Source organism: Danio rerio, chromosome 22, assembly GCF_049306965.1.
Source record: "Danio rerio strain Tuebingen ecotype United States chromosome 22, GRCz12tu, whole genome shotgun sequence".
Taxonomy (NCBI): domain Eukaryota; kingdom Metazoa; phylum Chordata; class Actinopteri; order Cypriniformes; family Danionidae; genus Danio; species Danio rerio.
Genome location: NC_133197.1, coordinates 26848096 through 26862078, shown reverse-complemented (window position 1 = coordinate 26862078; position 13983 = coordinate 26848096). Strand labels below are relative to the sequence as shown.

The following is a 13983-nucleotide window of genomic DNA, read 5'->3' as shown; positions in this document are numbered from 1 at the left end:
CTATAGTGTTTGGAAGCATACTTACCTGAATGAAATTGTCGTAATCATATTGTTGCTGTGGTACAGCACAACTGTAGTAATAAACAGATTATTCAATAGGCTTCAGTTTTCTACGTTATGATCACAATGCACCACAGTTTACACTAACTTTACAATAATTACCACAGAATATCAGTTTACTATGCTACAGTATTCTTTAGCACTCATTAACAAAGAGTTAAACACTTTACTATAGTTTTTTACCACATGTGAATATCTTCCAGACATAATGAAAAAACAGATGAAAGCATACAAAAGTGTGGATGTATAGTCTACATTGTTATTAATTTATTTTTGTAAGAGTGAAAAATGCTCCACAATAATAATCGTCTAGTTTTGTCGCAAGGGTTGCATTTCTTTTTTTTTTACTTCGCATCAACAAACATTTATGCGCTGCCACACATCTTGATGTTGACGTTACGGTTGTTTATTCTGTCAAAACGCTGGTAAAGACATGGATTATTGCACAACAAGACAGAGATTTGAGTGCAGCGATAACATGGCAGGGTGGGTTATTTATATCCTCCTGGATTTTGTATAAGTGTGGTTGTGTTTGTATCTGATTTTTATATAACACATTTGCATATTTCTATACATAGCTAGGCCTGTGTATAATCTTTATTGGTGCTGTCAAATGAATTATCTTGTTCAAAAAAAGTTTGTACATATGGATGTATTAAATAAATGTTTATTACATGCTGCCTTTTCTTCCATTTTTCAGGCAGTTTCTTAAACCTTTTCCTTTTTATGAGCTAAAGCATTTCGAAGTCTATAAAAGCTGTTTGACATTTCTCATTTTGACTGATTTAAACAATTATAAACAACATAAAACAGAAACATTTTGATGTTCTGATAGTGATTCCTATGTAGAGGAATCACTTCCTGCCCTGCCTCTGAATTTCGTGCGTCATCAATAATGTCATGTAAAAACAACCTATACAGTACCATTCGTAACTACTAATAAAATGTACAGTATTTTCTTTTGTTTATAGGACACAATAAATAGTCCAAGAGTGAAAGTAAAGACATTTTATAATGCGTCTGCATGTGTATACTATATATTAATATATAGTATACACATGCAGACGCATTATAAAATGTGATATTAAAATTAGTGTTAGAAGGATCCTGTATCACTGACGGTTGGAGTAATAATGCTGATACTTCTGTTTTAAATAACAATAATGAAAAAATATTGGGACTACACCCAATGAGAACACTATTATTTTAAATTGTAAGAATATTTCACAACTTTGCAACATATTTGATCAAATATATGCAGTTGTGGTAGGCAGAAAAGACTTCTTTTATTCCTTCATCAAGTGAAGAACCATGTATTGTAACATCATTTAGATTGATCACAATGTAATTTTACTTTTATTATGTGATAAAAGTCTTATAATTACCCCATTAACACTCCAGAGGATTTCTGTACTGTAAAAATGTTGCTTAAGCAACTTTTCTTTACTCATTCCAAACTTTTGACCAGTGGTGTAGTTGTGGTTCATTTGTTTTCATATAATGATCATATTCCTCCATCAGTCCACCATGGTGGTTCTTCAGGCCCTGTCTGAGTATCTAGTGAAGAGGCCTCCTCCGTCAGACCTCAATTTGTTGGTTCAGCTCAGCGTTCCTGGTCGGAGTGATGTTCGCTGGACCTTCAATCCCAACTTGGCTTATGTGGCCCGTTCTTCACGAGTGAGTTTATGGATGTTCCATCTTTTGAATTCCTTTTTGAAGACAAAGACAAGTTTGGTATGAAATATGACACACTTTTAATGTCTTCCAGGTCCCTCTTGATCAGGAATTCTCAGTGGCGGCTTCTGGGAACGGCAAGGGTGTTTTGGAGGTGCTAAATGTCAATGTTTACCAAGAATATCTTGAACTAGAATATAAAAATTTAGATGTAATTCATCGTTTATGTGTAATAGGTAGTGACGGTTTACCATCAGCTTCCTGATGTGTATGAGAACAGCACATGCAACGGCTTTCAGCTGGACGTCTCTATCGCTGAGACTAATGGTGAGTTGACAAAAGTTTGCAGTGTTTTCCCCCATACCGAGATGTACAGTGCAGGATTTATGAACTGTTGATTCTTTCAGAAATAATGTAACTTTCACAGTATTTTTTATAAAGGGATTTCTCCCTCCTCTGACATCATGGGGTGAAAACTTCAGTTGTATAGGCCACACGATGACACTATACCCAGGGTTTCAGAAAATCTTTTTTTTTAGAAATGTTTTTTTTTTTTTTGTTAGAAATGTTTGGTTTTAGTCACCTGGGGCCTCATGTACGAAGACTTGCGTGGAAATCTTACTAAAACATTGCGTACGCACAAAGCTGTAAATGTGCGTACGCAGAAAAAATGTCAGATGTATGAAACACTGCGTACGCCGAATCCCACGCATATTCTTTTGTACCTCCGAATGAACGTGAAACTGAGCGCAACATGCACGAGCACAAAACCCCTCCCTGCCTCCTCCCCCGTATGAATATGCTAATGACTATGCTAATGGCAAAACCCAACGAAAAAGCAATGTCAAAAGCAAGCAAAAAGAGAAACTTTGAACAGAATGTGAATTGGAGGTGCTGCTTTCAGAGGTAGACCGGAGAAAAGCGGTGTTATTTGCAAGTTTGTTCTCCGAAATTAACAACAAAAGAAAAAAATAGAGTGGGAGAGTTTAGCTGATGCGGTCAACACAGTTGGGTCTGAACATCGCACTGAGTGCATTAAAAAAAGAAATAGTGTGGTTTATATCTGTAAAATGTTGCAGGTCGCCTAACAGTCTCAGTGGCGCTACTCGTAAGACGCATGTGATCATGAATTGATACGTTAGAGCATGAACTCGGCTCGAATCCAGCGTCTGATGAACTCTTTCTTGTTTTTTCCCCCGCTACATATCAGATTTTGCCAACTGTTTATCACGAGAAAGAAAAGTAGGAATCATCAATAAGTTCATATCAATAAGCATCATATTTTATTCGCACATTTATTGAATGGAAATGTTTCTGATTCACGCATGCAAATTCATCTTCAGATAGTGTCTTTATAGCAATGTGCGTGCAGTAGATCGCTCAGATTACATTGGGAAAACAGGCGACCGCTGCAAATTGTGCTTTAATGTTTAGCTGGTCAACTGTATGGTATGGAAACCTTACATATCTGCTGAACCCGTCTCATACAGCTGCCATTGCAAGGCTCAGACACTTTGTAGAGAGGAATTTAACACAACTGCCTCTAGGAGTCGCCAATGGAAATAAAACAGACACGCACAAAAAATGTGTGTACGCCTGCCAGAAAGCTGCCGTGAAGCTGCGCACATTCCCACGTTCAGTTCATTGTTAGTAAATCCAAACGTGAGCGATTCTGAGCGTGAAACCTGGCGTACGCAAAGTTTTTGTGCGTACGCAGCGTTGATACATGAGGCCCCTGATACTTCTTTTTTCCAACTGGATGGACTGGGGGTTTGACAATACTTGTGTTCATGTGATCGTTCTGCAATGTAGCTTTATGAAAAGTCTACTGGATAGATTTCACCAATACTCTATTGTCCATTTTTAGAAAAAACCTCATCGGATGTAGAAAAGTCCTTCAGACTCAATGTCAATGTGAGGTGAGCACTTCTAAACGGGTTGACAGCTTTTTAAATCAAGTTAGCATTGTGTGGTTCCTATATTTTTCCAATTTTCACCTACACAGGGCTCTAGAAGAACGGCAAGTGAGGATGGTGATTCTAGACATCGGCCTGCCTACAGGCTTTGAACCCGAAAACTCTGATTTAGAGTTGGTAAGACCAAACTTGTGTGACATTACATTAGTGACAGCAGCTAATTCTGCATTGTATACAGAACCTTGACAGCCTTTTAGGTGCAGTTCACCTTTAAGTTTGGCCAAATTTAGCATCAGACCATGTATAATAAAGAAGGCAATCCTATAATGCATTGTGACAAGCTACTTTTAAAATAGTCGACATCAAGAAAAAGGTCATTGCTGATTATAAATACTGTGACATATGTTTAATTAATGGTATTTGGTATAATTTTGAGCCCAGCATTATAGACGTGAACATCTGCCATGACTTTTTCAGCTCACAAATTCAGTGGATCGCTACATCAACAACTTCCAAGTGGTGGACAACCTGAGCGACAGAGGATCCCTCATAATTCACCTGTTCAAGGTAATCTATAAAGAACTTTTGACTTACATGTCTTGTTAATATGCTGTATTGTAAATGAATGCATGATTTAAATATCTGTCTTTGTGTGATATCCCGCACAGGTGTCCAACAAAGAGGCAGAAATGATCTCATTCAGACTCAATCAGAAATTTAAAGTGGGGCTCCTTCAGCCTTCCACAGTCAAAGTTTACCAGTACTACAACAAAGGTTCATACTTTAATATGCTTTATATGTTTACTAAGTGGTACTGCTCAGTGCTTCATTTGTAAATGGATCATTTCTGGAACAAAACCAGGAAATAAAAGTTATCATGACCGACATCTGCCACACAATTTCAGTGTTCCTAGAACATGACGTTACTGAGTAACAGCGGAAAGAAAGGCATACAATTTCTGAACAATCTTTAATTATTTTGTGCAATATAACGGTATGGGTTAACCCTGAAAAAGCAAACAAACATGTAGCTACAAACATAAACTGCATAAACATCACTCTTCAGTTTACTAACACCACTGACATTCAGTTCACTCACTATTATGTGCCAGGAGAATATGACTTACTCTGTGACTTGAGATCACTTTGCTTCTGTCTCCCACTGTCCTGATCCAGCGGCGCAGTTTCATCTTCTTGAGATCTCTTTTGATCAGGCTCATTGTCAGATTTACTCGTGGTTCAAAAAAATAATACACGCTTGACTGCCTCTGGCATTTTGAAAACACAAATGTTATTTATGTAGCCCACTATGCCATGCGCATGAAACAATAATCACTAACCAATGAGAGCGATCATAAATGTAAGAAAGTGATTGGTCAAAAGTGACTACCTTTATGTTTGTGCGCGCACACACAATCCACACAGCTTTGCTCGCTGTTTTTCACTCGGACTTGTTTACATTCTCTCTCTCACACACACACACACATGCAGAAATTCACCAAGCCAAAGTTAATGCCAGATCCGTTAAAATAAACATCAGAACATAAAACATGAATATCTGAAATTTGCTGGAACAGGATCCGGCTCAAATTAAGCACTGGTACTGCTAATATTAACTCTAAAGTATTAAATTGGATGTTCCTGCTTGCAGAGATATTTATGATTCTATTATTCTACTCTACTGACAATGCCTCTCTTGGCTGAAATATATTGTTTTTTTTTTGCATTTATTATTTTTATGTTAACTAAAGGCTTGACTGTGACTTTATATGATTTATTCAGATAAAAGCTGTAGCAGGTTCTACTCTCCTCCTGAAGACAAACAGCAGCTGGATCAGATCTGTGAAGGCGACGTGTGCCGCTGCTCGCAGGGTCAGTCTCTTTGTGTTTTCAGTTTAACGTCTCACTTTTATCCAGAAACATCATTAATCCTTCCTTCACAGGAGACTGTTGTGTAATGAAGGAAGACTTTGCATTTTTTGGTAAAGAGCAGAGGAATGCCGCTGTATGCAACGGATTACATCATGGTGAATATTTCTTCAGGGTAAATTACTGTTGTTTATTATTCCTGTCAATGAACAACTTTTCTTCAGCCTACAGAGTCAAGCTGATCAGTATCAGCCAGAGTCACTATTACCAGTATGAGATGGAGATTGTGCAGGTTATCAAAGAAGGTATGTTTGTTTAACACTTTATGGAGGTATGAAATTGCCATTTGGCAGCAATTAATTATGTACTACTTATTTTCTTGTTATTCTGAACAATATATTGGAGAATAGGAAAGGTAGACATACCTTTTTTACAGTACTACCAGTAAATTGACATAAAATTACTCAAACGACTTCACCAGTAACTAAAAACTTCTCATTCTGGAAAATTGACGAAAATATTTTTCAGGTATTTTCAAAAAGGGCCCATTCACACATGATCTTTTCATGCCAATTTACCTGAAATCGTCCAGAAAGGTCTGTATTTGTGAAGGGGAAAATAATGTGCTGTTTTTGAGTTACACAACATTCGAGTGACGCTGACTTACATAGTCTTACAGTAAACTTAACACATCGCAGCTCTGAAATTTCTGGACTTTTTATTCATGTATAATAATTATTTGTTATTTATAAATTTTCTTAAGTTTATTTTGGTATAACAAAAATAATTTTTTCCAGAAAGGAACAGTCATATTTTATAATGAAAATCAATTTTTGGAAAGTTTTTGGACAGAACTGTGTGTAGGTATAGTGTGTCCACAGTCAAATTGGGGTGATATGAGCACAATAAGTCTCTTCTTTTAATGTTCTGACGTTAAAATAGGAGCCAAATCCCTCCCATTTTGAGGTTGATCGCAATGTGACGTAGTAGTGCTGTTTTTCCACTCACCCATATAATCATATCCACAAGACAGGATGTACGCAAAGCAACTGGGATTAAAAGATCTGTTCAGCTCACTGTGATAATCTGGACTTCAAGAACGAGTTTAAAACCTTTTTAAAACAGTGCATGTTTTTAATAAAAAAAAAAAAAAGAGTAAAATCGCTGCACACAGCTGCATGTCAGTACAATTATAAAAGAAGACGCTTCAATCCTGGACATTAAATCAGGTTTATTTTCTACATTAACACAACAGATATCCATACAGCAGTGGATATTAACGTATGTCTTGTCACATTAGTCGTGCAAAACAGAACAAAGTTATGTGTGCACGAGTGTGTGTGTTTGTGTGTGTTTGTGTGTGTGTGTGTGTGTGTGTGTGTGTGTGTGCGTGCGCATGCAAACTTTATAATGACATTATGTGTGACTCATCATTGCAGAAAGGCTTGAATTAATTCCACAACAAATGCATCAAATAATCATTGGGAAAGTGCTCACTTTAGTAAGGGAAATCAGTTTCATTCTTGTCTGTCACTGTGCTATTTATCTACCTGAAGGCTTCACACATGCTTCAGCGCAATACAAAGAGATCTCCATGGCTCTGACATGCACGTGTTTGGGGGGTGGGGGTTTAAATTTAATGGTAAATCATATTTTAAAGTGTTGAACTGTGTTTTCTTATGTAATACCCCACATTTTAAACTCTTTTTTAAAGAACTTTTGAAGCTCTTTAATGTACTAAAAACTTTATGGATATAACATACAGCATACATACAGGCTTTAGTCTGTTTTTCTTATTTTATATGTGCCCTGGTCTCATGTGTATATTGTGTTTTTAGGGACGGAGGAAGGTCTGAATGAGAAGGAGAGGAGGATGTTCCTCTCTCATGCAAGCTGCAGGACCAGGCTTAATTTGAAAGAGGGTCAGGAGTATCTGGTCATTGGGCCGATCACTGATGTTTGGAATGCAGGGAGCACAGTGTCCAACAAGTAAGTAAAGTAATACCACTGATAACATATAAAGTTAAAGTCAAACCCATCCCCCCCGCCCCCCACTGACAAAGGTCAAGAATTTGCCGTTGGTCTAGAATATTTGCCACTATATTCTCATTTGACCTATTTTGACTGCAATATCATCATCAATTGTGGAAATAACCCATTGAAGGTTTTAAGAAAACGCACAATATGACATAAGTGAAGTCAACTTTCACCATTGACCGACTTGTTAAAAAAAACATTTTACAAGTAGCCTAACTTTTATTTAAAATCTTGAACATTATTCTTGAGAGAAAAAAAAGACCAATGAAAAGGTCGAAAGCACCAAAAGCAACCTATTAAAGTTAATTTTAATACTAATTAGGCTGCATATAAAAATCCAAACAAAAAAAGTTTTTAGGGGTAGCTTAAATTATGTGTCAGTGCTCTTTGTGTAAGGGATTCATCAGAATTAACATTAAAATCAGTCCAAGGCATTAAAAAATATGGGAAAAATAATGAGAAGCCTTTATTGACATGGCTGTTCCTTAAAATTGCAGCTACATCAGGTTACCCTGATGAAGTCAAGTGTTATCAAAACGTTTAGGCGCAGTTTTAAGAAATAGCCATGTTAATAAAGTTTTTTTTTCCACCTTTTTTTAGTGCCTTCGACCGATTTTTGCTGTTTATACTAATTAGGCTAATGTTGTTAGATAAATTTTCAAGAAAGGGTAGAAGAAAATTGTGAAGCTCTTTTTTTTATATTTGTTTATTATAAATCCTTAGGAAATATTTTTGGTACATCAAAAATGGAGGATACAACAAGCTAATCCAGCTAAAAATAGTGCTTAAAATGCCACTTATTGGAGTATTTAAACATCATAATTAAATAGAAATTGAGTTGAATAACTGCAAAAAAGTCCACATTTTGACAAAAAAGAACCATCCCTTTCACCAGGCTGGCTACGGGCCTGATAATTATTATCATTTTACAATAATTATAAATAATTCATAATTATTAACAAAAAATTATTAATAACAACAAAAAATTTTTTTTTTAAATATTTTCCAAATGATGTTTAACAGAGCAAGGAATCTTTCACAGTACTTCCGATAATATTTTTTCTTCTTTGTTTTATTTTCCCTAGGATAAAAAAGCTATTTTTATCATTTTTAAAACTATTTTAAGGTCAATATTATTAGCCCCCTTAAGCAATATTTTATTTTGATTGTCTACAGAGCAAAGCATTGTTATACAGTGACTTGCCTAATTACCCTACCATAATTAACCTAGTTAAGCCTTTAAATGTCACATTAAGCTGAATACTAGCATCTTGAAAAATATCTAGTAAAATAAATTATTAGAAAATAAAAAATAAAAATAAATCAGTTATTAGAAATTAGTCAGTTAAACTATTATGCTTATAAATGCATTGAAAAAAAATTCTTATTTCTGTTAAACAGAAATTAGGAAACAAATATACAGGGGGGCTAATAATTTTGACTTCAACTATATATCTATTTGGATTCATATTTGATCATTTGCTTGTGTTTGCTCTCAGGTATGTGTATACGCTTGGGAAAGAAACGTGGGTTGAGCGCTGGCCAGATGAGTCTGAATGTGGATCAACACTGCAGAAGAAATGTGATGAGCTGAAGAGCTTTGCAAAGAAACTGATTGAAGATGGCTGTCAGGCTTGAGACTAACTTTTTCTTATGTGTTATTTTGATTCTTAAAGTCCACGTGAAACAGAAGTGCTGAGACGTTTATTTCAATAGGTTGATGTACTTACAACTAAAACAGAATATTGAGTAGAGGGCGGGGCTTTCTTTGCGCATCATTCCCTCATAGCAAACTAACGAGGCTATTAATATAAGCAAATGGTCCGTTTGGTTGAAGATTACCAAACCAGTTTTTTTCAGTGTATTAACTTTATTGACCTTAAAGGTGCAGTAGTTAATTGTCTTCAGAAGCATTTTTTGTTGTGCTGGCTAAAAGTCTCTTCACAGTCCAGTAGTAATGATTACAGTAAATGATCTAAATGTGTTTATATGTATTGTTATATTCTGAGTAAGGCATAAAACTAAAAAAAATGTTCATCCAATTAAATATTGTCGGACCGACATCTCCCATAATTGCGATAAGTAGCTCAATCTTTCTGTCAGCAAATGCAGATTTGGGCTTGCCGCCGGCATGAACGCCTCGCTTGCATGTCTAGCTGGGCTTGCGCATGCACACAGTCACAGTCACAGCGAAATCTAATGCTGAATTGAAACTTTTTAAACTTCTGAATCATTCCTGAGTTATTTTTGCACGCTGGAGGAAGGACGACACCCTGGCTCAAGTATTACTCTTAGCGGGTAATGTTCTGTTTTAAAACTATTTAGTTTCATGCAGAGCTGATGTAGAGAGTGTTGTGTATTTTCGGTTTGATAAGGGCCTTTTACAGCATCGATAATGTAGATTTATATTTAGTTTAAAAACAAAACATCAGTAAATAGCGCTATTCTGCCTAGCCTGCTTGCTGAGCTGGATCTGCTTTTATATTCACATTGGGTCATTTCTGAACAATGACAGCTTGTGACGCGCTCCCTATATTGTTTACCATGCTAGTCTGAATATTCGCTCTGAAATTGCATGTAAGTGTGGCTTAATAAGTGAAATTCCTGCACGCAACCGGGCCAACCACTATGTACACTTCTAACTGGGGAATGACATGAACTAGTGGGTTGTCTGCTGTCGTGTCGTCGCGGTGGTCGCGTTTGCAATTTCAGGAGGCGTAGCTTTGAAACACAGTACCTCCCCTTCCATCCAAAGCTAATATGCTAACCGATTAGCATTTTGGCAGATCACCTACTGCACCTTTAAGAATAACAATGTGAGCTAGCAAAATAAACACTGTAAATTTAGATTTTGCGCAGACTTTAATACAGTTCTTTCATTAAAAATATATTTTTGTCTGTGCTAAAAAACAACCTCAAAACAGTTCTTAACTCATTTCATGTTTAACCTAGTGATGGACAGAACATCCACCATTTTTCCACGAGTTGCATTAGAGGGAAGACAAGATGTCGCTAGTGTGGGTTTTCACTGTGGAAAAAACAATCTTCAGAAATGTACTTTGTTAATAATTTTAAGAAAAGAAAGATCTAGTTTTCTTGCTGTTTCTTTCTTTTCTGCAGTTTGGGTTTTAAAATAAAATCAGTTGTTTATTGTCTACACAACTCTATTTGTTTTGGTTTTGTTTTCGTAATCAGACTCAGAAAAATTCACATCAAGTTTTGTACTTATTGTCCTAAATTTATTTGTAATCATCTTCCACATAGTTTTTGGTGTCAGGTCAATAAAGTGGATTTCTAGTTTATTCTGTACCAGAATGCTTGGCAAGAACAAACTATCACTATTTATATTACTAAAACAAGCTATTTTTAGTGTTTTCAACTAGCTTTTTGTTAGCAAGCTAAAAGTTTAGCATAATGCTAGCTGCCTAGAAATGTGTTTTAGATTAGCTACTTGTAAAAAAAAAAGAACTTGTTTCTACATCTTAATGTAAAATGTAGCCATAACTTAAGTTAATTAAAATAGGAGAATGAACTAGTAAGACATAACCATGATTTAACAAACAAAAAACAAAACAAACAAAAAAAAATTAAGTGGTCACAGTTAGAGTAGTTTGCCCAAGAAATGAAAAGTCTATCATCAACATTTTAGAGTTTCAGAGTTTGTTAAACAATGCCTGAAATGGCAATTTTTGTGTGTGCATGAAACGTAACTCGGGGGGCCACTTCTTCAAATGTTTATAGGTGGCGCTGTCGAGCCATATTGCCACACCTACTTCTGAAACCCTTATTAAACTAAAAAACTTTTTTACCACTTCAGCTGTGTGTGAAAAAATTTCAAGAGTTTTTCGAGAATGTTTAGACCCTCAAAATTTCCTCAAATAGGGGCCTTATGATAATAATGATGATAATAATAATAATAATAATAATAATAATAATAATAATAATAATCAGAGCAATTTCAATAGGGCCTACACATCACCGATGCTCAGTCCCTAAAAAATCCTCAGGAGAGCTTATAATTCTGTCTATGAGGCTAGAGTAGTTTGCCCAAAAAATGAAAAGTCCATCATCATTTATTCACTATTGACTTGTCCCAAACCTTTGCTACTTTTGATGAAGATACTTAAAAAATTAAAAAAAAAACTGTAATCATTATTGACTTCAATAGTATTTTGCCCTACTATGGATCATGTCAATTATTACCAGTTTCCAAAATTCTTCAAAATATCATCTTCTGATGTTAACAGAAATTATAATTTTGGATGATCTTTCCTGTTAAACTAATTAAAATTACTTAAAAACAATTTAGTTCAACATGACTATAATTTAATGAAATTTAAATGAGTGAGTGATTTAGTACATTCAACTTATTTACAACGTAAATAAGCACAACAGTCACAATCTCAGTAAAACAAATCAATAAAGCATAACCACAAATATATAATATATGATAATATATAAATAATATATAAATATAAATAATATAAAAAGTATATATATATATATTTATATTTTGATTTGTTTTACTGAGATTGTGACTGTTGTTCTTATTTACGTCCCCCATGTTACATAGTATCACAATAATGACAATCACAATAATGACAATAATGTTTTATATTTATAATTTACTAGTTATACTTCTATTATTATTTATCAGTTGAATTATTAGCCCTCTCTTTCCCTCCCAAATATTTTCCCATATAATTTTTAACAGAGCAAGGAATCTTTCACAGTATGTCTGATAATATATTTTCTTCTGGAGAAAGTCTTTATCTGTTTTATTTCGGTTGGAATAAAAGCAGTTTTAAATTTTTATATGGTCAATATTATTATCCCCCTTAAAATTGTTGCTAGAAACCTTTAGTATACGTATGGTAATCAGAAAGCTTCTCCACAAACAAGTAGAGGGAGAAAATTACAAGACATTGCCTCAGAAAATTAATTTCAAAAACTTCATTTTGCATGATATTGCCATCAAATTCAAAGCAAATACTTAGGAGATGTGTAGCTTTTGACCTTTTACTTTTCTGTATTGCTTCAGGACTAATTTCAAATATTTGTTCATGAAATAATAAAATGTCTAGTGCGGTAAGTTAAACTCATGAAACATTCGGCATTCAAGTCATATTTTTTTCTAGGATATTACATTAATGTTTTTCTGTGTAGCTTGCTGAAGTCAGGAACTGTTTACTATTTAAAGTTAGGTAGGTTTAAATCCCAAAAAGCTTTGTTTTTCAATTGTCTACAGAACAAACCACTGTTATACAATTATTTCCCTAATTACCGTAACCTCCCTAATTATCCTAGTTGAGTCTTTAAATTACACTTTATTATATAATTTGTTATTATATTATTAATTACCTCCAGAACTATCAAGAGTGTCTGTGCTCAGCGTGTCACGTCTTCAAACGCCATCACGCATTGATTGCATGTCGACATCATCCTCTGAGGCGCAAGTCATTTATTAAATAAGCAAAACATTGACGCAGCTTCTTCTACAACAGCAAATTCTGTTTTTACTGTTGATATTTGGTGTCAGTTAATCAGGAAGTGACGATTTTGTTCTCTTTGACTCGATAGATGGAAACGCTGCTTCATTCGCATGTCTTTTATGTGATATATCAGTTTTGGGCATAAAGTTTATTCACATTTTTGCTAAACATAGCTAATGACTCCAAATGCAGCTAAGGCTCTAAAGCAGTAGAGCTTTTATTATGCCACAGTTCACCATTTCCTGTTTTTCCACGTATGAGCAGGGCTGTTTTATCATACTAAATACATTTAAGGCAAGGCAAGGCAAGTTTATTTATATAGCTCATTTCATACACAGTGGCAATTCAAAGTGCTTTACATAAACAAGAATAAAAAAGACAAGTGTAAGAAAATGAAAACAAATGATAAAAATAAAAATGATAAAAATAAGAATAAAAAATATATAAAACAGATAAAAATGTGTTAAAATTTTATAAGATAATGAAAAAGAAAAGAAAAGAAAAGATTATTTGTCGGACGCAGCACAGTGCTAATTCAGTAAAGGCACAGCTAAACAGATGTGTTTTCAGTCTTGATTTGAAAATGCCTAATGCTGGAGCACATCTGATCATTTCTGGAAGCTGATTCCAACAGCGAGGAGCATAGTGGCTGAAAGCTGATTCACCCTGCTTTGACTGAACTTTTGGAACTTCTAGTTTATATGATCCTAAAGATCTGAGTGATCTGTTAGGTTTGTATTCAATCAGCATATCTGTAATGTATTGAGGTCCTAGACCATTTAGTGATTTATATACCAGTAATAATACTTTAAACTCTATTCTGAATGTAACTGGGAGCCAGTGTAGAGACCTGAGGACAGGTGTGATGTGCTCTGATTTCCTGGTTCTAGTCAGAACCCTAGCCAAAGCGTTCTGGATGAGCTGTAACTGTCTGA

The 13983-nt window shown here is 34.9% G+C and overlaps 1 protein-coding gene across 4 annotated transcripts in view; it reads left to right on the top strand.

Moving 5' to 3' along the window:
* c3b.1 (complement component c3b, tandem duplicate 1) overlaps positions 1–10718 on the top strand; it is a 56975-nt gene extending 46257 nt beyond the window's left edge. Inside the window, exons 31-43 of one of the 4 annotated variants that reach the window (XR_012397424.1) lie at positions 1582–1737; positions 1829–1888; positions 1971–2061; positions 3602–3653; positions 3740–3827; positions 4128–4217; positions 4319–4424; positions 5433–5522; positions 5594–5677; positions 5744–5824; positions 7358–7508; positions 9056–9441; positions 10364–10718. Coding sequence is in view for 3 of the 4 variants with exons in the window: in XM_009296389.4 (XP_009294664.1) it covers positions 1582–1737; positions 1829–1888; positions 1971–2061; positions 3602–3653; positions 3740–3827; positions 4128–4217; positions 4319–4424; positions 5433–5522; positions 5594–5824; positions 7358–7508; positions 9056–9194 (1254 nt within the window). In the remaining variant the exon portion in view is untranslated. Of the gene's footprint in view, positions 1–1581; positions 1738–1828; positions 1889–1970; positions 2062–3601; positions 3654–3739; positions 3828–4127; positions 4218–4318; positions 4425–5432; positions 5523–5593; positions 5825–7357; positions 7509–9055 lie in introns of all 4 variants that reach the window. The other 3 variants (XM_005174029.5, NM_001100013.1, XM_009296389.4) reach the window with 3 other exon arrangements.
* Positions 10719–13983: the final 3265 nt, after the last annotated feature.